Raw genomic sequence first — 24,870 nt, forward strand, 5'->3', positions numbered from 1 at the left:
TAAAGAGTAGTTCTGGGAGTAAAAAAGCATTGGAAATGGAGAAGGGAAGAGTCTGAAAACTTGTATTTATTTCTTGCCTTTTGAATCGTGGCTTAAAAAAAGGCCAGGTGTCATCATAGAGGTTTACAGCATGGAAACAGGCCCTTCTGCCCAACTTGCCCAGGCCGAGTAGTTTTTACCATTAAGCTAGTCATATTTGCCCGCGTTTGGCCCATATCCCTCTATACCCTTCTTACCCATGTAACTGTCTAAACGCTTTTTAAAATACAAAATTGTACCCGCCTCTACTACTACCTCTGGCAGCTTGTTCCAGACACTCACCACCCTCTGTGTGAAGAGATTGCCCCTCTGGACACTTTTGTATCTCTCCCCTCTCACCTTAAACCTATGCCCTTTAGTATTAGAATCCCCTACCTTTGGGAAAAGATATTGACTATCTAGCTGATTTATGCCCCTTATTATTTTATAGACCTCTATAAGATCACCCCTCAGCCTCCTACGCTCCAGGGAAAAGAGTCCCAGCCTCTCCTTATAACTCGAACCAACAAGACCCTTCGTGTCCTTGTTAAAATAACCAACAAAGAATCCTCATACAGGCGCATTTCTCCACAAACATCAATGGGTAATCTTCAGAGTGATTTACGAGAGTGGTTCCATGGAACAGGGCCTTTAGTTAGATGGTGAGGTTGGTGAAGCGGGGGGTTGCCAGGAGAAGAAAGCCGTGGGGATATTTGGTCGTGAGGTTTTTGAAAATCACAAAGGGCCTGGATTGAGTCGATGGGGAGAAACTGCCCCCATTGGCGAAGGGTCAAGGTCAAGAGGGCGGAGCTCGATGGTGATTGGCACAAGAATCAAAGACGGCAAGGGAAAAAAAATTATTATACGCAGCGAGTGGTTAGGTTCTGGATTGCGCTGCCCGAGAGAGCACTGGACACGTGTTCAATCGTGGCTTTCAGAAGGTGTTTGGGTGAGCACCCAAAGAGACACAAACTGAGGGAAAAGGTGGCGAATGGAACTAACTAAATTTGATTTTGATTTGATTTATTATTGTCACATGTATTAACATACAGTGAAAAGTACTGTTTCTTGCGCGCTATACAGACAAAGCATACCGTTCATAGAGAAGGAAAGGAGAGGGTGCAGAATGTAGTGTTACAGTCATAGTTAGGGTATACAGAGAGTCACTGTGACCTTGATGGGGCAAATGGCCTCCTTCTGTGCTGTGACCGTTCCGTGATTCTGTGAATATGCAAAGTTTGGCTTTAACTTGTTTGCATATCCTCTTAAAATAAGTGTGTTCCTTGTGGGGAGTGCTGGAGCGAAATCACGTGAGGGAGAAAGATATCTGGAGTACAGGAGTGGTCTGTCATAAAATCATAGAATCCCTACAGTGCAGGAGGAGGCCATTCAGCCCATCGAGTCTGCACCGACCACAATCCCACCTCAGCCCTATTCCTGCAACCCCTCAAATTTAACCTGCTAATCCCCCGAACACTGGGGTCAATTTAGCATGGCCAATCAACCTAACCCGCACATCTTTGGACTATGGGGGGAAACCGGAGCACCCGGAGGAAACCCACACAGACATGGGGAGAACATGCAGACTCCGCACAGACAGTGACCCAAGCCGGGAATCGAACCCGGATCCCTGGCGCTGTGAGGCAGCAGTGCTAACCACTGTGCCACCGTGCCGTGTCCTTTTGCATACAGGCATTGGGGTGCAGCAGTTATAGATGTAGATATGTACATTTGGGAGTGGGGGAGAATTCCCCCTTTTGTGATACATGGTGTGTGTTGCCTGCTCCAGCAGGAAGATATGGTTGAGATGAATTCTCCAACATGAAGAAGCGGTGTGTTAGCATGGATAAGCATGTTAATGCACCTGAACTGGGACCTAACCCCGAGCCTCCTGACTCAGAGATAAAGATGTTACCCATTGAGGTCAGCTTGAGAGAGAGTTTGACCCAGCAAAGGCGAAAGGTGGAGGCATTCTGTCAATGGCCAAGTCTTAAAGGAAGACAACGGAAGTTGACACAGAAGTAGCTGAGATAGGAAGAGTGTTTAACACCTGGGCAAACAGCTCACTGAGATAGATCAGCTGGACAGTCAATATCTTTTCCTAAAGGTTGGGGAGTGTAAAACTAGAGGGCATAGGTTTAAGGTGAGAGGTGAGAGATACAAAAGTGTCCAGAGGGGCACTTTTTTCACACAGAGGGTGGTAAGTGTCTGGAACAAACTGCCAGAGGTAGTAGTAGAGGCGGGTTCAATTTTGTCTTTGAAAAAGCATTTGGACAAGATGGGTATAGAGGGATATGGGCCAAACGCGGGCAACTGGGACTAGCTTCGGGGTTTAAAAAAAGGGCGGCATGGACAAGTTGGGCCGAAGGGCCTGTTTCCATGCTGTAAACCTCTATGACTCTATGTTCAAGATTCCATAAATCCCAACCCTCGGCAGTGATCACTTTCAGTCTGACTCTTTCTCGCTATCCTTCGAGGATACTTCCCTCCTGTACTGGGCTGAGACAGGAAGACCAGGAAATTCCCTGGATGTGCCGGCATTCCCAGTGTTAAAGGTCACAGTTACTCCCTGCAAAGTGAACCCTCACTAAACGCCTCAATGGCAAGTCAGTGGGGGTCCCTGACCGTCTCAAATAGCTCCTGATTTCAGTCATCATTTATATTCCTGTCACAAGAGGGAAATTGGAAAGAAGATCCCTCCTTGCGGCAAACATCCTTGTGATTCTTTCGAATGCAGATTGGGAGTTGGATGGTTTGTCGCAATAACTCCTGTGCCCCTCGCAGCGCCAGTCTTTAAGACGTACGCGTCTTCGCTATTGCTGTAAAAGCTTCTCTCTGCCAGAGGTCTCACCTTGATTCAAGAAAAGAATAGGCCTGATTTCATCAATACGGCCCAAAGCACTTTGCTGCCAGTGAACTGCATTTGACCCGTTGTTGCGTCAACGGCAAGCACAAAGTCAAATCGGGCACAGCAAGATCCCAGGAGTTATCGGCCCAGCCAGTTCATCATTCATAAAACTAACAATGGACAAGAGTATTTGGATGAGATGTTGAAGCAAGCCCACCATCTCCTCCCCCGCCACCGCCCACCCCCACCCGCCAGTCTGCCCTCCCAGATGGCAGTTAATGAACCTGTGATATAGAATCATAGAATCCCTACAGTGCAGAAGGAGGCCATTTGGCCCATCAAGCCTGCACACTTTAATTTAGCATGGCTAATCAACCTAACCCACACACCTTTGGACTGTGGGAGGAAACCGGAGCGCCCCAGAGGAAACCCACGTAGACACGGGGAGAATGTGCAGACTCCGCACAGACAGTCACCAAGGCCAGAATTGAACCTGGGACCCTGGAGGAAGCTGTGAGGAAGCAGCGCTAACCACTGTGCCACCGTGCCACCCAATCATATGGTTTTGAAGAAGGACGGACAAGTGTCCTGGACAATACCTATCCCTCACCCAATGGCAATTAGAAAAAAAAACATGTGGTCTGGTCATTATCACATTGTTGTTTCTGGGTACTTGCTGCATGCACATTGGCTGCTGCTGCCTTTCCCATCTCACAATGGTGATCACAATGGAGTCCATTGACTGTAAAGCGCTTTGAGATAGAGTCATAAGGTGAGGTTTTATGGCCTCGCTCATCCCGAAACTGTAAAATCCCGCCAGAAGTCAACGGACCTTTCCATGATCCCCCCCTCCCCCACTCCCCCTCCGATTCCTGTAGCTGGCGGGACAGTAAAATTCCAGCCATAGAGTCAAAGGTCAGAATCTTACCACCGTTCACGCCGGTAGGATTTTCCTGTCCCGCTGCAGTGAACGGAGATTTGGCTGGCTTTCAAATTCTCCGACCTCGCTGCAGCGGGAGCATGACATGAACGAGCGGTAAGATCGCGCCCGCAGAGTCATACTGTGCAGAAAAGGCCCTTCGGCCCATCGAGTCTACACCGAACAATATCTACCACTAAAGGCATGCTAATCATATTTTCCTACACTTGTCCCATATCCTTGAATGTTATGATATTTCAAGTGCTCATCCAAACATTTTTCAAAGGTTGTAAGGTTTCCGGACTCAACTGTCTTCTAAGGTTGCATAGGCTGTGACACAAATGCAAGCCCGTTCCTTCCTCTCTGTACTAAGCACTCGACACCTACACTAAGATGGCAGATAGGCAGCGGAGCCTTTTCTTTATTCGCAGGACACGGGTGTCACTGGCTGGGCCAGCATTTATTGCCCATACCTAATTGCCCTTGTTCAGAGGACAGTTGAGAGTCAACCACATTGCTGTGGCTCTGGAGTCACATGTAGGCCAGACCGGGTAAGGATGGCAGATTTCCTTCTCTAAAGGACGTCAGTGAACCAGATGGGCTTTTCCGCCAATGGCCATCAGTAGATTCTTAATTCCGGATATTTTTTATTGAATTCCACCATCTGCCGCGGTGGGATTCGAACCCAGGTCCCCAGAACATTAGCTGAGTTTCTGGATTAATAGTCCAGCGATAATACCATTAGACCATCACTTTCCCTTACACAAGCGTGTTAAACGTGTGAAGCCCCTCCGCTCCGCTCCCCAGCCCTGACAACCCTCATTATCCGCACCTTCGATTGTCAGAAGGGTTGAAATGCGGTTTTTGATGTAAAAAAAACATTGACTGTTTTTGGCCCTGGATTTTACAGGCGTCAGCAGGAGCCTGGCTCCCTCCTGTATTATAAAGAGGGTAGTTCAAAAAAAAAGAAAAAAAACAAAAAAAAATGTTTTTGTTAAGAGTGCTTCGTCTAATTTCCATTTTAATGACACACTCAGCAGCATTGATGATCCATATTGCTTTGCCGAAAGGGCTGGTTGCAGAGGGCTATATCTATCGGAATAGCTCCGGCTGCCCTTGATGCCACCACACAATGAGAAGCAATAATAAAAAGAACAAGGAAAGCACCATCAGAAATATCTGTCCAATTTCAGCAACAATGTCAATTCACCAGTTAATTAAAAAGGCAATGTTTAGCACTTGAGCGGTTTAATTATTTTCTTATCAATCCTCCATTGATGTATTGAAATTCTAATGCCGATAATTATTTTTTTTAATCCAGCGCGGGCTTACTGTTAGACAACTACCTTCCCCAGAATGGCACAGCCTTGGATGAGCATGGCAAGGTGGATGCTTGTTTGCTGGATCCTTCCTTTCATTCATAGAGTAGAATCATAGAATCCCTACAGTGGAGAAGGAGGCCATTCAGCCCATCGAGCTTGCACCGACAACAATCCCACCCAGGCCCTATTCCCGTAACCCCACGTATTTACCCTGCTAATCGCCCTTCTTGATTAATAAGGGGATCAGGGATTATGGGGAAAAGGCAGGAGAATGGGGATGAGAAAAATATCAGCCATGATTGAATGGCGGAGCAGACCCAATGGGCCGAGTGGCCTAATTCTGCTCTTATGTTTTATGGTCTTATGACCCTGACACTAAGGGGCAATTTAGCCTGGCCAATCCACCTAACCTGCACATCCTCCCACAGTCCAAAGATGTGCGGGTTAGATGGATTGGTCAGGCTAAATTGTCACTTAGTGTCAGGGGGACGAGCTAGGGTAAATAAGTGGTGGGGCTTGGGTGGGATTGTGGTTGGTGCAGACTTGATGGGCCGAATGGCCTCATTCTGCACTGTGGGATTCTATGATTTTTGGAGTGTGGGAGGAAACCGGAGCACCCGGAGGAAACCCACGCAGACACGGGGAGAATGTGCAGACTCCGCACAGACAGTGACCCAAGCCGGGAATCGAACCCAGGTCCCTGGCACTCTGAGGCAGCAGTGCTAACCACTGTGCCACCGTGCCACTCAATTGTTGCCTGTTCCCTTATGGTGCTATCTCAGACCACTGCGCATTGCTGTGCACTCGCAGGATCCGACTCAGCACCAACACTCACCTGAGGCGCGACAGGGAATTACATCGAATATTACAGCACCAACGGCAGGCCATTCGGCCCATCGGCCTATGCCAGCGTGTGGGCTCCACTCAAGCCTCCATCTGCACAACTGAATTTCACCCTACCAATGGCTCCTTTTGTCCCTTTCTCCCTCGAGTGAGTCTCGCCCAACCTGAAAGGGAGGTGGAATTGCCCAGACCCATTCCAATTTTTGTTTTAATCCATTCATGGGGCATGGGCGTCAGTGGCTGGTCAGCTTTTAGAGTCATAGAGGTTTACAGCATGGAAACAGGCCCTTTGGCCCAACTTGTCCATGCCGCCTAGTTTTTATCATTAAGCTAGTCCCAGTTGCCCGCATTTGGCCCATATCCCTCTATACCCATCTTATCCATGTAACTGTCTAAACGCTTTTTAAAAGACAAAATTGTACCCGCCTCTACTACTACCTCTGGCAGCTCGTTCCACACATTCACCACCCACTGTGTGAAAAAATTGCCCCTCTGGACACTTTTGTATCTCTCCCCTCTCACCTTAAACCTATGCCCTCTAGTTTTAGACTCCCCTACCTTTGGGAAAAGATATTGACTTTCTAGCTGATCTATGCCCCTCATTATTTTATAGACCTCTACAAGATCACCTCTCAGCCTTGTATGTTTCAGAGAAAAAAGTCCCAGTCTATCAAGCCTCTCCTTATAACTCAAACCATCAAGTCCCAGTAGCATCCTAGTAAATCTCTTCTGCACTCTTTCTAGTTTAATAATGTTCTTTCTATAATAGGGTGACCAGAACTATACACAGTATTCCAAGTGTGGCCTTACCAATGTCTTATACAATTTCAACAAGACGTCCCAACTTCTGTATTCAATATTTTGACAGGTTTATTTGGTAGCAAATACCATAAGCTTTCGGAGCGCTGCTCCTTCGTCAGATGGAGTGGAAATGTGCTCTCAAACAGTGGCACTGTTTGAGAGCACATTTCCACTCCATCTGATGAAGGAACAGTGCTCCGAAAGCTTATGGTATTTGCTACCAAATAAACCTGTTGGACTTTAACCTGGTGTTGTTAAAACTCTGACTGTGTTCACCCCAGTCCAACGTCGGCATCTCCACATCTTCAGTATTCTGACCAATGAAACCAAGTATGCTGAATGCCTTTTTCACCACACTGTCCACTTGTGACTCCACTTTCAAGGAACTATGAACCTGTACCCCTAGATCTCTTTGTTCTATAACTCTCCCCAACACCCTACCATTAATTGAGTAAGTCCTGCCCTGGTTCAATCTACCAAAATGCATCACCTTGCATTTATCTAAATTAAACTCCATCTGCCGTTCGTCAGCCCACTGGCCCAATTGATCAAGATCCCGTTGCAATCGTAGATAACCACCAATCTTGGTGTCATCTGCAAACTTACTAACCATGCCTCCTATGTTCTCATCCAAATCATTTATGTAAATGACAAATAACAATGCACCCAGCACTGATCCCAGATTTATTGCCCATTCCTGGTTCCCTGAGGGCAGTTGACAGTCAACCACATTGCTGTGGCTCTGGAGTCACATGTAGGCCAGACTGGGTAAAGACGGCAGATTTCCTAAAGGACATTAGTGAACCAGATGGGTTTTTCCGACAATCAACAATGGTTTCATGGTCATCAGTAGATTTTTAACTCCAGATTTTTATTGAATTGAAATTTCGCCACCTGCCGTGGTGGGATTCGAACCCGGGTCCTCAGAGTATCCACCTTCTATGCCAGGGTCAGCACTCACTGTCAAGGCTCATACAGGTGGAATCACCATGTGGGAGAGGCACAGTAGGAATACTGATGCCCACAAGACTGTAAGCCAGGCATAAGAACTCAAAGAACATGGTTTAAAGCAAATGACTGCGGATGCTGAAATCTGAAACCAAAAGAGAAAATGCTGGAAAATCTCAGCAGGTCGGGCAGCATCTGTAAGGAGGGAAAAGAGCTGATGTTTTGAGTCCAGATGACCCTTTGTCAAAGCTTTGGTTTCCTCCTACAGTCCAAAGATGTGCAGATTAGGTGGATTGGCCATGCTAAATTGCCCCTGCGGGCAGGAGTTTACAACCTCGCTCGTCCCGAGGTCAACAGACCTTTCTGTTGCCCACTCCGATTCCCGTGGCAGGCGGGATGGTAAAATTCCAGCCTTAGTGTCCAAAAATGTGCAGATTAGGGGGATTAGCCACGGTAAGTGTGTGTCATTACAGGGATAAGGCAGGGGAGAGGGCCTGGGTAAAATACTCTCTCAGCAAGTCAGTGCAGGCTCGATGGGCCGAATGGGCTCATCCACTCTGTAGGGGTTTATGAATAAAACTCCGAGCAACCCAGGTTAAAAAAAAATGCAGAAACTTTTTTATTTGAATGTTCCTCTTACATATTCTTGAAACAGTTTCGTTTATTAGTTATAGAAATGGGAGAAAGGAAAGTTGTGTTGGGTAGGGCAGTGGAATTGTGATAAATCTCCAGGAATATTTTCCAAATAGAGTAAAGTTAAGTTTATTTATTAGTGTGACAAGCAAGTCTTACATTAACACTGCAATGAAGTTGCTGTGAAAATCCCCCAGTCACCACACTCCGGCACCTGTTCGGGTACACTGAGGGAGAATTCAGCACGGCCAATGCACCTAACCGGCACATCATTCAGACTGTGGGAGGAAACCGGAGCACCCGGAGGAAACCCATGCAGACTCGGGGAGAACGTGCAGACTCCACACAGACAGTGGCCCAAGCCGGGAACATTAAAACTCGGAGCAGGAGTAGGCCATCAGGCCCCTCGAGCCTGCTCCGTCATTCAATAAGATCATGGCTGATCTTTTCGTGGACTCAGCTCCACTTACCCGCCCGCTCACCGTAACCCTCAATTCCTTCACTGTTCAAAAATGTATCTATCCTTGCCTCTAAAAAGGAATCGAACCCGGGTCCCTGGCGCTGTGCCAGCCACTAGAATTGGCAACCCTCACAAGCAAAGCAGAGCAACCACTCCTGTCCTTTTGATGAATATCGCGGGGTGGTGTATCACCATCTGATAGCTGGAACGGGCTGAATTAATGTATCAGCTGTATATTCCTACGCCCACCAGACTGATGGAGCTTTCAAATATCGAAAGTTTTCAGAATTTGTCAGGAGGATTTGATTTTTTTTTAATGACCATATCTTTGATGCAGTTAGCGAATCTTCCGAACGGTATGGGTGCGATGCTGAAAGAACCTCGAGCATCTCTCGCCCCAATGTTCACTCCTGCCAGCCATTGAAATATCAGTTAGCTGCTTTATCTGGGTCGCATTCTACATCTTAACCACTCGTTGCGGGGAAGGATTATGCCCCAAATTCCAGTTACTAATCCAATTATTTTCTGAGTTCAGCCTGGTCTATTTGAGAAAGATAATCATGCGCCTTGGAAAGTGATATATTTCACTGATCCCTGGCTTCAAATGGAAAATAAGGTATATTAGGCTCAGAGCCTACCGCATCGCGGCAATGTGGTTATTAGGAAGCTTGTCAGCGGATTAGAAATCCAGAGCATATTCGGTGAACTTGTTCATTAAAATCCACATCTCCCCGTGACACTAGAGTGTTGGGTGACTTTACATAATGTTCTGTACTTTTGCCGTGTAAAATGTAAGCTGACAGCTTATTTCTGCCTGAGAGATCGCATCTAAACGCAGTCCTGAGCTGCCTCACCCTTCACCCCCTGCGTTGTTTTATTCTTTCGCTGGGAGGATAACATAAAGGAGATGATTCCCCAGATTGTGGGGGTGCCTAGGGGGCGGCACGGTGGCACAGCGGTTAGCGCTGCTGCCTCACAGCGCCAGGGACCCAGGTTCAATTCCCGGCTTGGGGTCACTGTCTGTGCGGAGTCTGCACGTTCTCCCCGTGTCTGTGTGGGTTTCCTCCAGGTGCTCCGGTTTCCTCCCACACTCCAAAGACGTGTGAGGTAGATGGATTGGCCGTGCTAAATTAACCCTAGTGTCAGGGGGTTTAGCAGGGTAAATATGAGGGGTTATGGGGATAGGGCCTGGGTGGGATTGTGGCCAGTACAGACTCGATGGGCCGATTGGCCTCCTTCTGCACTGTAGGGATTCTATTCTATGATAAAAGTCAGGCTGTTTGTTACACTTCAGTTATACAGGGCATTGTTGAGGCTACATCTTGAATACTGTGTGCAGTTTTGATCTCCTTATTTAAGGAAGGATGTAAATATATTGGAGGTGAATCAGAGGAGGTTTAATACCTGGAATGAACGGGTTGTCTTCTGAGGCTGGGCATGTTTCCACTGGAGAGTGAGGAGGTGACCTGATATAAGACCTTAACTCAACAAATGGACATAGGAACACCCAAATGAGGAGCGAGAGTAGGCAATTCAACCCCTCGAGCCCGCGATTCTAAATGATCATGGCTGATCTCCATCTCATCCTAACTCACTTCGCTGTGTTTTCCCTGGAGCCCTTTATCCCGCTTTTGATCAAATATTTATCTATCTCTTTCTTGAATCCATTGACTGATTCTGCATCCACTGCAGTCTGGGGCAGTGAGTTCCATAGATTCACAACCCTCTGTGAGAAGTAGCTTCTCCTTATCTCTGTCTTGAACCTCATCTTGCCCATCCCTAATTGCCCCTTGAACTGAGTGTCTCGCTCGGCCATTTCAGAGGGCAGTTGAGAGTCAACCACATTGCTGTGGCTCTGGAGTCACATGTAGGCCAGACAGGGTAAGGATGGCGGATTTCATTCACTAAAGGACATTCGTGAACCAGATGGGTTTTTACAACAATCGATGAATTTTTCACGGTTTTCATTGCTGAGCCTAGCTTACACGATTGCACATTTTAATTATAGGAAGTTGAATTTAAATTCCATGGCAGCATTTGGACTTGTGTTCCCAGAGCATTGGCTTCAATCTGTCCAATTATTAGTCCAATGATGAGCTGGAGGTGGGGGCATTCTGCTGCGAGGAGGGCTGGAGGGGGGAGGAGGTGGGGTGGGGGGGGGGCACTTTGAGTGAAGGTTTGACAATGTGCCACCCACTTTGGGTAATGTGTGGGTGACAGACCATGATAACCACAGATGAAGTTGGGACCAGTTGATCCATCGCAGCGCTGCCCAAGGCCTAACCTGGAGTGAGAATCTTAGGCCTGAACTTTCCTCCATCGGGCGCGTACACTTGATTTGATTTTGATTTAATTTATTATTGTCATATGTATTAGTATACAGTGAAAAGTATTGTTTCTTGCGCGCTATACAGACAAAGCATACTGTTCATAGAGAAGGAAAGGAGAGAGTGCAGAATGTAGTGTTACAGTCATAGCTCGGGTGTAGAGAAAGATCAACTTTAGTGCAAGGTAGGTCCATTCAAAAGTCTGATGGCAGCAGGGAAGAAGCTGTTCTTGAGTCAGTTGGTACGTGACCTCAGACTTTTGTATCTTTTTCCCAAAGGAAGAAGGTGGAAGAGAGAATGTCCGGGGTGCGTGGGGTCCTTGATAATGCTGGCTGCTTTGCCGAGGCAGCGGGAAGTGTAGACAAAGTCAATGCCCGAAAAGGGGGGAGGGAACGTGCTTCCACCCGCAATGGGCCCCGGAACGCTGGCAGGCCAATTAATGAGTAGCCATCGCGAAACATGCGCTGGGAAAGGCTCAACACTGCCAGGGAGGGTGGATGATGAGAACAGAGAGGGTGCGAGCTGGTGCTAATGTGTTCACTCAGGGGGACAACCACCGCACAGCCGTCTCCAGGGTCCGCACACTTCTAAAAAAAAATACTCTGCAGCAGAGAAACACTGCAAAGAGCATCGAGGCAGCGCATTCCAACACAAAGCTCCATCCCCAGACACCTCTAATTTTATATTAGCTCTGACCTTTCATCTGAGGACACGTACCAACTGACTCAAGAACAGCTTCTTCCCTGCTGCCATCAGACTTTTGAATGGACCTACCTCGCACTAAGTTGATCTTTCTCTACACCCTAGACTGTAACACTACATTCTGCATTCTCTCCTTTCCTTCTCTATGAACGGTATGCTTTGTCTGTATAGCGCGCACGGAACAATACTTTTCACTGTATACTAATACATGTGACAATAATAAATCAAATCAAATCATCCAGCCCTGGTTCGAGGTGTTAGCTGCAGTGTAAAGGCCATCTGGCCAAGCAGCCCGACTGCCAACTGTAAACGTAGACGGCCGGGTAACATTGGGTTCAATTGACCTCTTAATGGGTAAATTTACTGCTTGGTTGTGGACAGCCATGCTTCCGACTCTCTCACTCACCCGCCGACCAAAATGTTGAACCAAAGATGGCGCCCGACACCTGTTCGCACATTTTCACACACTTACGTATGTCCAAGCAACACAAAATTCTGGAAAGATTGTTTATCTGCTGAAATGGTCAGAGAGATTGGTTTCAGAATCAAGAATTATAGAATCCTATAGTGCAGAAGGAGGCCATTCAGCCCATCGAATCTGCACCGACCACAATCCCACCCAGGCCCTATTCCCGTAACCCCGCATATTTACCCTGCTAATCCCCCCTGACACTAGGGTTAATTTAGCACGGCCAATCAACCTAACCCGCACATCTTTGGACTGTGGGATGAAACCGGAGCACTGCTGTCTTCCAGCACCAGGGACCCGGGTTCGATTCCCGGCATGGGTCATTGTCTGTTTGCACGTTCTCCCCGTGTCTGCATGGGTTTCCTCCGGGTGCTCCGGTTTCCTCCCACAGTCCAAAGATGTGCGGGTTATGTTGATTGACCATGATAAATTCACCCTGGTGTCAGGGGGATTAGTAGGGTAAATAGCAGGGTTGCAGCAATAGGGCCGGGGTGGGATTGTGGTCGGTGCAGACCCGATGGGCCGAATGGCCTCTCCTGCACCGTAGGGATTCTATGATTCTATGATTTTAAATGGGTGAACCCCTTGTTCTGAGATTATACCCTCTGCTCCTGAACTTCCCCAGAAGGAGAAAGGACCTCTCAGCATCTACCCTGACAAGCCCCCTGAGAATCCTGTCTGCAACCTCATTCTCCTCAATTCCAATGAGCACAGGTCCAAAGCCGGAAGGGTCCACAAGGAGAGCCTCACAAACGACGCGGGTACATGTCCAAATAATTGTCAACGTTGAGCAAAATACAGCGCGCCGCAAAATTTATCGTGTTTCTCCAAGTTGATCTGGAATGAAATCTGTTTGGCGCGAATGATTTTAATTCCTGGCTAACAGAGGGACCTGCAGAGTCAGGCTTTGTGTGATAGAGTCATATATATAAAATGACAGATTATTTCACTAATCCTTCCATAATGCAAAGCAATAAAAAATTCCAATTCAACTTTATCTTCACGCTGCCCTTTAGTGATGGATGCGGCTGGCTTCTAACGGCAGTTGGCGCAGCGACATTAGAGGAACGCAGATTAGAGGAAGAATAAATTTATTTTTTGACATTCTTTATTTTCAGCCAGTTCCAGGGAACACATCTCTCTCCGAGCTGACAGAGTAGGTGCTGTGATTGAGGGGTGGGGGGAATCTGTAAATGTCGACTCTCGGTCCTGAGAGAGCCTCCTTCACCACAGCCAGTGACCCCAAGAGGGTTAGGGGACAAGGGGGAGGAGGAGAGAGCAGAATCAGGGACGGAGGGGAAATGCTCCAAAAGGACTTTTATCCCCTCTGGCTGTGTCATTAATGGCTTCAAGCCAACTTTTGGTGTTAATTGCCTTTTCTGTGAACCAGCTATCTTAACCTGAAGGTCACTCTGACACGAGGGATATATTTTTCCTCCATTCTTCCTGATTTGGGAGTTTGTACATCTTGGTCATGGATTCATCACGGCGGCACAGTGGTTAGCACTGCTGCCTCACGGCATCAGGGACCCGGGTTCGATTCCCGTGCTTGGATCTGTGTGTGAGTCTACACATTCTCCCCATGTCTGCGAGGGTTTCCTCCGGGTGCTCCTCACACACTCTGAAAGACGTGCTGGTTAGGTGCATTGGCCATGCTAAATTGACTCTCAGTATACCCAAACAGGCGCCGGAGTGTGGCGACTAGGGAGTTTCACAGTAACTTCATTGCAGTGTTAATGTAAGCCTACTTGTGACATTAATAACTTTAAACTTATCCACAAGATCATTGTTCCTCAGTTCAGGACCTTCAATCTGGGGTGGGAGGACTGCAAGAATGCTTTTTTTCCAGCTGCAATTGAATTTTCTGATTTACTTTCCCGATAAATGTTGCTCTGGTCAGTGAGGTCGAAGGTCACCTCACTTGGTGGTAATCTTGTCTTTGAGCCTGGGATTTTCCAACTCGCCTCACATTCCAAGACCAAGATCCCAGTTTTCCTTTCATTTATATAGCACCTCTCATACCCCAAAGTAACTTCCCAAAGTGCTTTGAAGGGAAAGCAGTGGCATGATGGTATTGCCACTGGACTACTAATCCAAACACTCAATTAATGTTCTGGGGACCCGGGTTCGATTCCCGCCACAGCAGATGGTGAAATTTGAATTCAATAAATATCAGGAATTAAAAATCTACTGATGACCATGAAACCATTGTTGGAAAAACCCATCTGGTTCACTAATGTTCCTTCGGGAAGGAAATCTGCCGTCCTTACTCGGTCGGGCCTACATGTGACTCCAGAGCCACAGCAATGTGGTCGATTCTCAACTGCCCTCTGTTCAAGGGGTAAAAACAGAAAATGCTGGAAAATCTCAGCAGGTCTGACAGCATCAGTGGAGAGAGAAAAGAGCCAACGTTTCAAGTCTGGATGGTCATTCATCAGAGCTAAGAGCAAAGAAAATCAGAAAGGATTTATACTATGGGGGTGGGGGAGAATGTAATGGAACAAAATTTAAAGTTTATTTATTAGTCACAAGTAGGCTCTCATTAACACTGCAATGAAGTTACTGTGAAAATCCCCTAGTTGCCACACTCTGGCGCCTGTTCGCATACACTGAGGGAGAATTTAGCACAGCCAATCCACCTAACCAGCACGTCTTTCGGACTGTGGGAGGAATGTAAATGGGGATGAAGGAAGCTGAAAAAGGTGCTAAAAGTATACATTAAATGATCAGGATGTGTGAATGGCAGAAAAGAGGTACAGATGGTTAAAGCAGTTCCCTGAAAGGGCGGGGAGAGGGAGGAGGCAAGAAGGAGAATGGGAATGGAGAGGTGGAAAAACGGAAGTGAGAAAGAAGGATGATAAAAATAGATCAATGATGATGCACCATCAATCGAGCAGACTAGTTTGTGTGCAAGAACAAATAGGCTTTTATTAGCAAAAGACTTGGAGCACACCCATGCCGATGAACTGGTCCAGACTGAGGCAGGGGGGTGGAGAGCAGTTGCCTTTGTACCTGGACCAGGGGGAGGAGTCTCGGGTAGGGCCGGCAGGGATGTGTCCAAGCATGTCACATATACAGGTAATAAGCTAACAGTGGTTTACCACAAATGAGATGAAAAGAAAAGAAACAGAATGGAATAAAATAAATGGAAATGGGCTGAAGGTGGAGCTGCTCTGAAGTGGTTGAACTTTTAAAGTCCAGTCCAGAAAGCTACAAAGTGCCCAATCAGAAGATGAGGTGTTGTTCCTCCAGTTTGCGTTGGGGTTCCCGAAACCCTAACAGTTCAAGGACAATTAGGGATGGGCAACAAATGCTGATCAGCTAGCGGTGCCCTCGTCCCATGAACGATTAAAGAAAAATATCATCGCCAATGAAGTGTAATCAGGAAATGCAGCAGCCAATTGGAACACGGCAAGGTCCCACACCGCGATATTGACCAGATAAAGGTGATATTGGGTTGCAGGATGAATACTGGCTATTGACAATCCCAACTCTTCTCCAAAAGAGCACCATGGGATCTTCAATAGCCACTCAATCAGGCCGATGAGCCTCGGTTTGACCTTTCAGCTAATGCAGTACCTCCAGCAATGCAGCACTCCCACTGCCTCACACTGGAGGTTTTTATACTCAGCCCTGGAGTGGGACTTGATCCCACAATGTTCTGATTCAGCTTGGGGACACGAGCCACTGAGCCACTGGATACATGGATCGTTTTCAATGTTGAGAAAATATGGGGATGCAATTAGAAAATCTCAAGTGACACGTTGTAGCGTCCACGTGTCCCCTCAGGCAGGGGCATAAAGCTGAGTACCTTTACAGTGACAACCAGCTACTCTCCCGAAGTTTGTGTGCTAATCTTATTCCCTTCGCAATGTGCCAGTGGCATTCTCCCACCCAATGTGCAGTGCCTCATATCTGTCAGTACTAAATTCAATTTGCCATCTATCTATCCAAGTGAATGGCTGAATTAAATCACACTGCCACCACTGACTGCTCCCCCCGTCCCTGCCGCTCTTTCTGTTATCAGGTTTGTCTATTAACCAAACATCCAAATCAATTGTATCGAAATAAACTTTAGCAATCAGCTCCTGATTAGATGACTGGTGGTGATTTAACCTGAGGATCACCACACCTCAGGCGAGGGGCAAGGTTGAGAAGGAGAGGCCTTCATGAATAACCTTAGCCGGGAGGGGAATTGAACCCACACTGTTGGTGTTGCTCTGCGGCACGAACTAGCCATCCGGCCAACTTCCCGCCAGTACAAACATTAGCATTCAGCTACTGATTACAGTGCCCCTGAACTTTCACCTTTCAGTCTGACACTAAACCTTTCAGGGGCACTTTCTGGTGCACGGTGGCACAGTGGTTAGCACTGCTGCCTCGCAGCTCCAGGGACCCGGGTTTGATTCCCGGCTTGGGTCACTGTCTGTGTGGAATCTGCACGTTCTCCCCGTGTCTGCGTGGGTTTCCTCCGGGTGCTCCAGTTTTCTCCCACAGTCTGAAAGACGTGCTGGTTAGGGTGCATTGGCCATGCTAAATTCTCCCTCAGTGTACCCGAACAGGCACCGGAGTGTGGCGACTAGGGGATTTTCACAGTAACTACATTGCAGTGTTAATGTAAGCCTTACTTGTGACACTAATAAATAAACATTAAAACTTTGATTTTTTTTATTGACCAGCTTGCGAGCTTCCGCAGATTGTCAGATTTTCATATTTCCCCCGCCCTCCAGAGGCCATAGGGTGTTCCAACTGTCCATTTTCTTGGCAGCATCCTCAAAGATCTCGGGGAAGAGAGGTTAGCCTTGACTTCCTCCTTCAAAATGATGAGATGTTTCACCGTCGGAGGTTCCGTCTTTCAGATGGGACTCTAAAGCCCGCCTGCCCTTCAGAACCCGTGGCACTATTTCCAGCGAGGGTCTCTCTTTGTGCCCTGGTCAACATTTGTCCCTTACACAACATCACACATACAGGTTATCTGGTCAGAATCACATTGCTGTTTGTGGGAGCTTGCTGTGCATAAATTGACCGTCCTTTTCTCTGCTGTGCATTACAGCGGTGACTGCACTTCAGAAACTACCTCATTAGCTGGAAAGCCCTGAGATTACCACAGGTGCTGTATTTAAATGCAAGTTTTTCCTTCCTATTGACCTGACAACCTTTTATTGAGCCGGTTGTTCCCCTGGCCTACTACTTAGCATTGGTCCAATATATTTGTGGAACTTGCATGTTGGATTGAGTATAGGTGTGGTTGCCTGGATCAGATTGCGACCTGCAATGGGTGACTCGCTGCTGGGAGGTTGGCTGGTTCGTGACGCAGAGCAACACCAACAGCGCGGGTTCAATTCCCGTACCAGGTTATTCATGAAGGCTCTGCCTACTCATGAGAATCATATCAGCCATGATTGAATGGCGGAGAAGACTCGATGGGCCAAATGGCCTAATTCTGCCCCCATATCTTATGATCTTATGGTCTAAAAGGGAAGAACAGCCTACGGTCACCTCGGTCAATGGTGACTTGACCTCAGACTGAACTCCACTCTTCTGTCTGATCTTTGTAATCCTTTGATTACCTCCATGCCCATCAATTTATTGATCACCATCTTGAATGTACTCAATGATTCAGCAGGCAGCTCTCTGGGGTAGAGAATTCCAATGATTCACAACCCTTGGACTGAAGACATTTCTCCTCACCTTGTCTCTAAATGGCTGACCCCTCACTCTGAGACTGCATTCCTTAGATCCTGACTCACTCGCCAGAGGAAGACAGTCTTTCAGCACCTCAGCTTGTGCTGTCAATCTGCTAACATGTTAGTTTCAACAATTTTCGAACTGTGAACTTTCTCTTCCATCTTGACCTGTTTTGTTTTAATCCAAGTGTTTTTGTCCCAATGCAAACCCCCCTCCCCCCACAGGGCCATCTGTCACTTGTTCCCAAGTTTTGCTTTCACAGAGTGCTGACCCTTATTAACACATTCTGTTATCTTACTTTTATGCTGCTATCAGAACATTCTTCAGTCCCTAATTCTACGATGGATACCCTCTTTGTTTTGTGTTCCATGACACCTTTGTCAAATCTCTCCTCGCTCTAGCCTACCCCTCAGCTTCTATTCTGCTCAATCCACTCTTAAACAATATAAAACTCATCACACTTCTCCCTCTCTTTAACTCTTTGGTTTGATTTTGATTTGAATAATTAATGTCACATGTATTAGTATATTGTTTCTTGCGCGCTATACAGACAAAGCATACCGTTCATAGAGAAGGAAAGGAGAGAGTGCAGAATGTAGTGTTACAGTCATAGCTCGGGTGCAGAGAAAGATCAGCTTCACGCGAGGTAGGTCCATTCAAAACTCTGATGGCAGCAGGGAAGAAGCTGTTCTTGAGTCGGTTGGTACGTGACCTCAGACTTTTGTAGCCAAAAGAGAAAACACTGGAAAATCTCAGCAGGTCTGGCAGCATCTGTAAGGAGAGAAAAGAGCTGACGTTTCGAGTCCAGATGACCCTTTGTCAATGGGTCTTTGTCAAAGGCTTTGACAAAGGGTCATCTGGACTCAAAACGTCAGCTCTTTTCTCTCCTTACAGATGCTGCCAGACCTGCTGAGATTTTCCAGCGTTTTCTCTTTTGGTTTCAGATTCCAGCATCCGCAGTAATTTGCTTTTATCTCAGACTTTTGTATCCTTTTCCCGATGGAAGAAGGTGGAAGAGAGAATGTCCGGGGTGCGTGGGGTCCTTGATTATGCTGGCTGCTTTTCCGAGGCAGTGGGAAGTGTAGACAGAGTCAATGAATGGGAGGCTGGTTTGCGTGATGGACTGGGCAACGTTCACGACCCTTTGTGGTTTCTAGCGGTCTTGGGCAGAGCTGAAGTGGAGACTCTGAAGGAAGAGTCACACTTACTCGAAACGTCAGCTCTGTTTCTCTCTCCACCGATGCTGCCAGACCTGCTGAGATTTTCCAGCATTTTCCATTATTATTATTATTATTTATGTTAGTTTTGTGCCTGCTTTTATGTCTCGCTATGCCGGATGTTAAAAAGAAAAAAGCTCCTGAAATAATTTCTGAATACCGTAGGACTTTGCGGGAAGGTGAACATAATTTGATAATGTACATGACCTCTGTTTTATTGCGCCGACTTTGTGGCTATCTCTTAATTCTCGTGTCAAGTAGAACATGAGTCAGTCAATGAGAAAAAAGATGCCATTAAAAGATATAAGCCTTTCATTTCGTCCAAATACATATCGGCTGTCTAATTTTCAGCACTGAGAATGCTTGCTGCTATCAATGCTTGTTTGTCATCAGTGTTCACAGTGACCTTGTAAATAATGGCAGGGCAATGATTAAAGAGTGACTTGATAAAGGCTTTTTTTTCCCCCTCTTTTTTCTTTCCATGACAAGAAAGATGATTGCAGTCAGTAAAAACAAAAAATGCTGGAAGTACTCGGTAGGTGAGACAGCATCCTGGAAAGGGAAGCAGAATGAAACGCCTCAGGCCAGCGCTCTTCGCTCAGAACGGGAAGGAGTTAGAGATTTAACTAACTGACAGCAAGTACCTCCGCAGCGCAATGTCTGGAGGGGCTTGACAGGGTAGACACTGAGAGCTTGTTTGCCCTGGCTGGGGAAGCACGGTGGCACAGTGCTAACCACGACTGATCTCCTTAAGATCAAGGCCAGGCTACAAGGGGCTGTAAAGTTGCTCTGTAAGGAACAACCTTTCAATCCTTGTAGCCTGACCTTGACCCCTTCAGAATTTCATTATAATCTTAGAGTCCTGTGGCTCTGAAGGAGGCCATTTGGGCCGTTATGCCGATGCCAGTTCTTTGAACCACCTTTCCGACCAATCCCAATCCCTGCTCCTTCCCCGTCACTCTGCATTTTTGTTTTATTTCCTCTTTAAGTACGCCCCCAATTCCCTATTTTGGAACTGGGGAAGTTGCTTCGGAATCCTGCTGTCACCATTTTTGGCGGAGCGTTCCATCGGCACAGTGGTTAGCACTGCTGCCTCACAGCGCCGGGGTCCCGATTCGATTCCCGGCCTCGGGTCACTGTCTGCGCAGAGTTGGCACATTTTCCCCGTGGGTTTCCTCCGGGTGCTCCGGTTTCCTCCCACAGTCCAAAGATGTGCGGGTTAGGTGGATTGGCCGTGCTAAATTGCCCCTTCGTGTCAGGAGGACTAACTAGGGTAAATGCATGGGGTTGTGAGGATAGGGCCTGGGGGGGGATTGTGATTGGTGCAGTTTTGATGGGCCGAACGGCCTCCTTCTGCACTGTAGGGATTCTATGATTCGAGGAATCTAGAACACGGGAGGGAGCCTCGAGATAAGTTGGGAGGGTCAGTCATTTAGGATTTCTGTTACTTTATTCTTTTCATGGGATGTGGGTGTCGTTGGCAAGGCCAGCATTCATTTCCCACCCCTAATTGTCCTTGAATTGAGTGACTTGCTAGGTCACATGGGTGGCACAACAATTATCACTGCTGCCTCACGGCACTAGGGACCCAGATTCAATTCCATTACTTTGGATCACTGTCTGTATGGAGTCTGTACATTCTCCCCGTGTCTGCGAGGGTTTCCTCCGGTGCTCCGATTTTCTCCCACAGTCCAAAAATGTGCGGGTTAGTTGGATTGGCCATGCTAAAGTGTCCTTTAGAGATTAGCAGGGTAAATAGCTGAGGTTATGGGGATAGGGCCTGGGTGGGACTCGATGGGCTGAATGGCTTCCTCCTGCAGGGATTCTATTTTATGAATTCTATCAATGTCATTTCAGAGGGCGGTTAGGAGTTATATTTCAGTGAGTCTGGAGTCACATGTAGGCCAGACAAGGCAAGGATGGCAGATTTCCTTTGTGAACTGGATGGATATTTACAATAATCAATGATTAGTTACAGCATCACCATTACTGAGATTCCAGATTTTATTAATTGCTGGGATTTGAACCCGTATCCCCCCAAGCAGTCGTTTGGGCCTCTAGCTTATTACTCCAGTGATATTACCACTGCTCCACCACTTCTCAGAGATGAGGAAAAGTTTCTTCATTCATGGCAGGTGGTAATTACCACACTGTCCCAATTCCAAAGGGAAATGTGAAACAGCTGCCAGAACATTTTTTTGCAATTTGTGTATTATGAGGAGGTTTTCTGAAGTCAGGAAGCAACTTCTCAGACCAGTTGTGATGATCTTATCTTAAAGTTAAACATTTACTAAAATAAAGAAAAGAAAGAAATTACACTTAAAACACAAGAACAGCTTTTCACAGTTAATATTAGCATTCATGTCAAGAGGGCTAGAATACAACAGCAGGGATGTACTTCTGAGGCTGTATAAGGCTCTGGTCAGACCCAGTTTGGAGTTTTGTGAGCAGTTTTGGGCCCAGTATCTAAGGAAGGATGTGCTGGCTTTGGAAAGGGTCCAGAGGAGGTTCACAAGAATGATCCCTGGAATGAAGAGCTTGTCGTATGAGGAATAGTTGAGGACTCTGGATCTGTACTCGTTGGAGTTTAGAAGGATGAGGGAGGGGTCTTATTGAAACTTACAGGATACAGCGAGGCCTGGATAGAGTGGACATGGAGAGGATGTTTGCACTGGTAGGAAAAATTAGAACTAGAGGGCACAACCTCAGCTAAAGGGACGATACTTTAAAACAGAGATGCGGAGGAATTTCTTCATCCAGAGAGTGGTGAATCTGTGGAATTCTTTGCTGCAGGAGGCTGTGGAGGCCAGGTCATTGAGCGTCTTTAAGACAGCGATAGATAGGTTCTTGATTAATAAAGGGATCGGGGGTAATGGGGAAAAGGCAGGAGAATGGGGATGAGAAAAATATCAGCCATGACTGAATGGCGGAGCAGACTCGATGGGCCAAGTGGCCTAATTCTGCTTCTATGTCTTATCGTCTTATGGTCTAAAGGGGAAGAACAGCCTATGGTCATCTGGGTCAATGGTGATTTATGGCAACAGGCCTTACAGATTTTCCTATCTATAAAATTTCAGTAGCTTTACCATACAATGCCTTGTTGCTCTTATTTTGATTTGATTTTGATTTGATTTGACTTATTATTGTCACATGTATTAACATACAATGAAAAGTATTGTTTTTTGCGCACTATACAGACAAAGCATACCGTTCATGGAGAAGGAAAGGACAGAGTGCAGAATGTAGTGTTACAGTCATAGAGTCATAGAGGTTTACAGCATGGAAACAGGCCTTCGGCCCAACTTGTCCATGCCACCCTTTGCTAGGGTGTAGAGCTATCTTGCTCTACACCCTCATAGCTAGGGTGTAGAGCAAGATAGAGTTCATAAGAGTTAGAGTTTTAAAAGCATAGAACAAGGGTAAAAGATAGAATTAGAGGGTATGATGGGGACAGCTTGTAAGAAGTCTCCATGTTCCGGCACCATCTTGAATGTAGGGTGGTCTCTGAGGGTGACATCAAATTGGCTCTTAAGATCTGGCTTTGTCAGCACCCTGCCTCCTTTGAGATCTCACCACTATCTTCAGTGTTTTCTTAAATCTGTTTTTCCCCTTTGACCTAACCCTCTATTCTTTCCTTTAGAAGTTCCCTTTTCCCAGAGTTGATAGCCCCTGTTTATTTTACTTCGTGGCTACTATATTTTAAAAAGTAAACTTACACCATTTGGTCTCATCTATTTACAATATTCTGATTGTGCACAGTCTCTTCTGAAATGCAACAGCCAGCTTCAACCCATTCCTTTCCAAAGATGTGCGGGTTAGGTGGATTGGCCATGCTAAATTGTCCCTTAGCGTCAGGGGGACTAGCTAGGGTAAATATGTGGGGTTACGGGGATAGGGCCCTGGGTGGGATTGTTGCCGGAGAAGGCTCGCTCAGTGGAATGGGTTGTGAATCTGTGGAATTCGCTACCCCAAAGTGTGGTGGATGCTGGGACAGTGAGTAAATTTGAGGAGGAGTTAGACAGATTTTTAACTGGTAATGTGTTGAAAGGTTGTGGAGAGAAGACAGGAAAATGGGGATGAGGAGTATATCAGCCATGATCGACTGGCGGAGTAGACCTGATGGGCTGAATGGCCTAATTCTGCTCCAATTTCCTATGAACTTATGAATGGCCTCCTTCTGTACTATAGGGATTATATGATTTGCTTTACCTTATTTAAATTTTCATTCCAGTTCTCCTGGTTTCCACCGTCCATCGCCCTATCAAATCCCTTGCCTTCACACCCTCCCTCATGTTGCGTGACCTTTGCACTCTTTCTGTCTCTAAACCAATTAAACCAGTCACCCCCTCACAAGCTTGTTTCCCGGTATATGAGAATAGGACAATGATATTGCAAAACAAGAAAAAAAATTCAATCTCATTTTTCCGACAGTTTTGATTTGATTTATTATTTGATTTATTATTGTCACATGTATGAATATACAGTGAAAAGTATTGTTTCTTGCGCGCTATACAGACAAAACATACCATTCATAGGGAAGGAAAGGAGAGAGTGCAGAATGTAGTGTTACAGTCATAGCTAGGGTGTAGAGAAAGATCAACTTAGTGCGAGGTAGGTCCATTCAAAAGTCTGACAGCAGCAGGGAAGAAGCTGTTCTTGAGTCGGTTGGTACGTGACGTCAGACTTTTGTATCTTTTTCCCGACGGAAGAAGGTGGAAAAGAGAATGTCCGGTTGTATGGGGTCCTTAATTATGCTGGCTGCTTTTCCAAGGCAGCGGGAAGTGTAGACAGAGTCAATAGATGGGAGGCTGGTTTGAGTGATGGACTGGGCTACATTCACATCAGTTGTGCCTCTTTGGAAATCTCTACCTTAGGTGATTGCTCAGTGGTTGAATCCATTTAAGGCTGAGATAAACAGACTTCTGATCTCTCAAGGAGCTAAAGGAAATTGGCATTGAGGCAAAGGATTAGCCCCAGTGACTTTCAATCATGGAGCAGTCATAGAATCATAGAATCCCAACAGTACAGAAGGAGACCATTTGGCCCATCAAGCCTGTACTGACCACAATCCCACCAGGCCCTACTCCCGTAACCCCATGCATTTACCCTGCTAATCCCCCTAAAATTAGAGTCAATTTATCATGGCCAATCAACCTAAGCCAATCTTTGTAGTGTGAAAGGAAACTGGAGCACCCGGAGGAAACCCACGCAGACGCGGGGAGAACGTGCAGACTCTGCACAGACGACAGTGACCCGAGGCTGGAATTGAACCTGGGACCCTGGCGCTATGAGACAGCAGTGCTAACCACTGTGCCACCGTGCCGCCCAAGCAAGGAAAGAAGCTACGTGATCCATCCCTGCTCCTCTTCGTTACGCCCGTATTTTCTTTTGAAAAATGGGGGCAGTGAGGGGTGGCACAAAATGGAAGATTAGAAGACAGGAGAGACGTATTGACAAAAAAAAATAACGTGAGGAAAAAGAGGAAGCTAATGGGGCAAGTAACCTCTCATAGGAACAGAGGAATTCGGAGCAGAGGTAGGCAAATTCAGCCCTTCCGCCATTCAATCAGGCCATGGTTGATCTCTCCCTGGTCTCAAATCCACCTCCCCGCCTGCCCCCCATTTCCCCTTATCCCTTTTTTAAAAAAATTTCTCCAAGGAGATGTAAATTGGAAA

General features: G+C 46.7%; 1 protein-coding gene across 45 annotated transcripts in view; it reads left to right on the plus strand.

Moving 5' to 3' along the window:
* nrxn3a (neurexin 3a) overlaps positions 1 to 24,870 on the plus strand; it is a 1,279,906-nt gene that overhangs the window by 1,161,207 nt on the left and 93,829 nt on the right. For 4 of the 45 annotated variants that reach the window (XM_078234439.1, XM_078234404.1, XM_078234444.1 and 1 more), the window contains 2 exons: positions 4,342 to 4,372; positions 8,286 to 8,293. The exons of 39 other annotated variants lie outside the window; for them this stretch is intronic. In XM_078234439.1, coding sequence (XP_078090565.1) covers positions 4,342 to 4,372; positions 8,286 to 8,293 — 39 coding nt within the window. Of the gene's footprint in view, positions 1 to 4,341; positions 4,373 to 8,285; positions 8,294 to 22,602; positions 22,615 to 24,870 lie in introns of all 45 variants that reach the window. 2 more of the 45 variants (XM_078234409.1, XM_078234403.1) reach the window with 1 other exon arrangement.

This window comes from Mustelus asterias, chromosome 18, assembly GCF_964213995.1.
Source record: "Mustelus asterias chromosome 18, sMusAst1.hap1.1, whole genome shotgun sequence".
Lineage (NCBI taxonomy): Eukaryota > Metazoa > Chordata > Chondrichthyes > Carcharhiniformes > Triakidae > Mustelus > Mustelus asterias.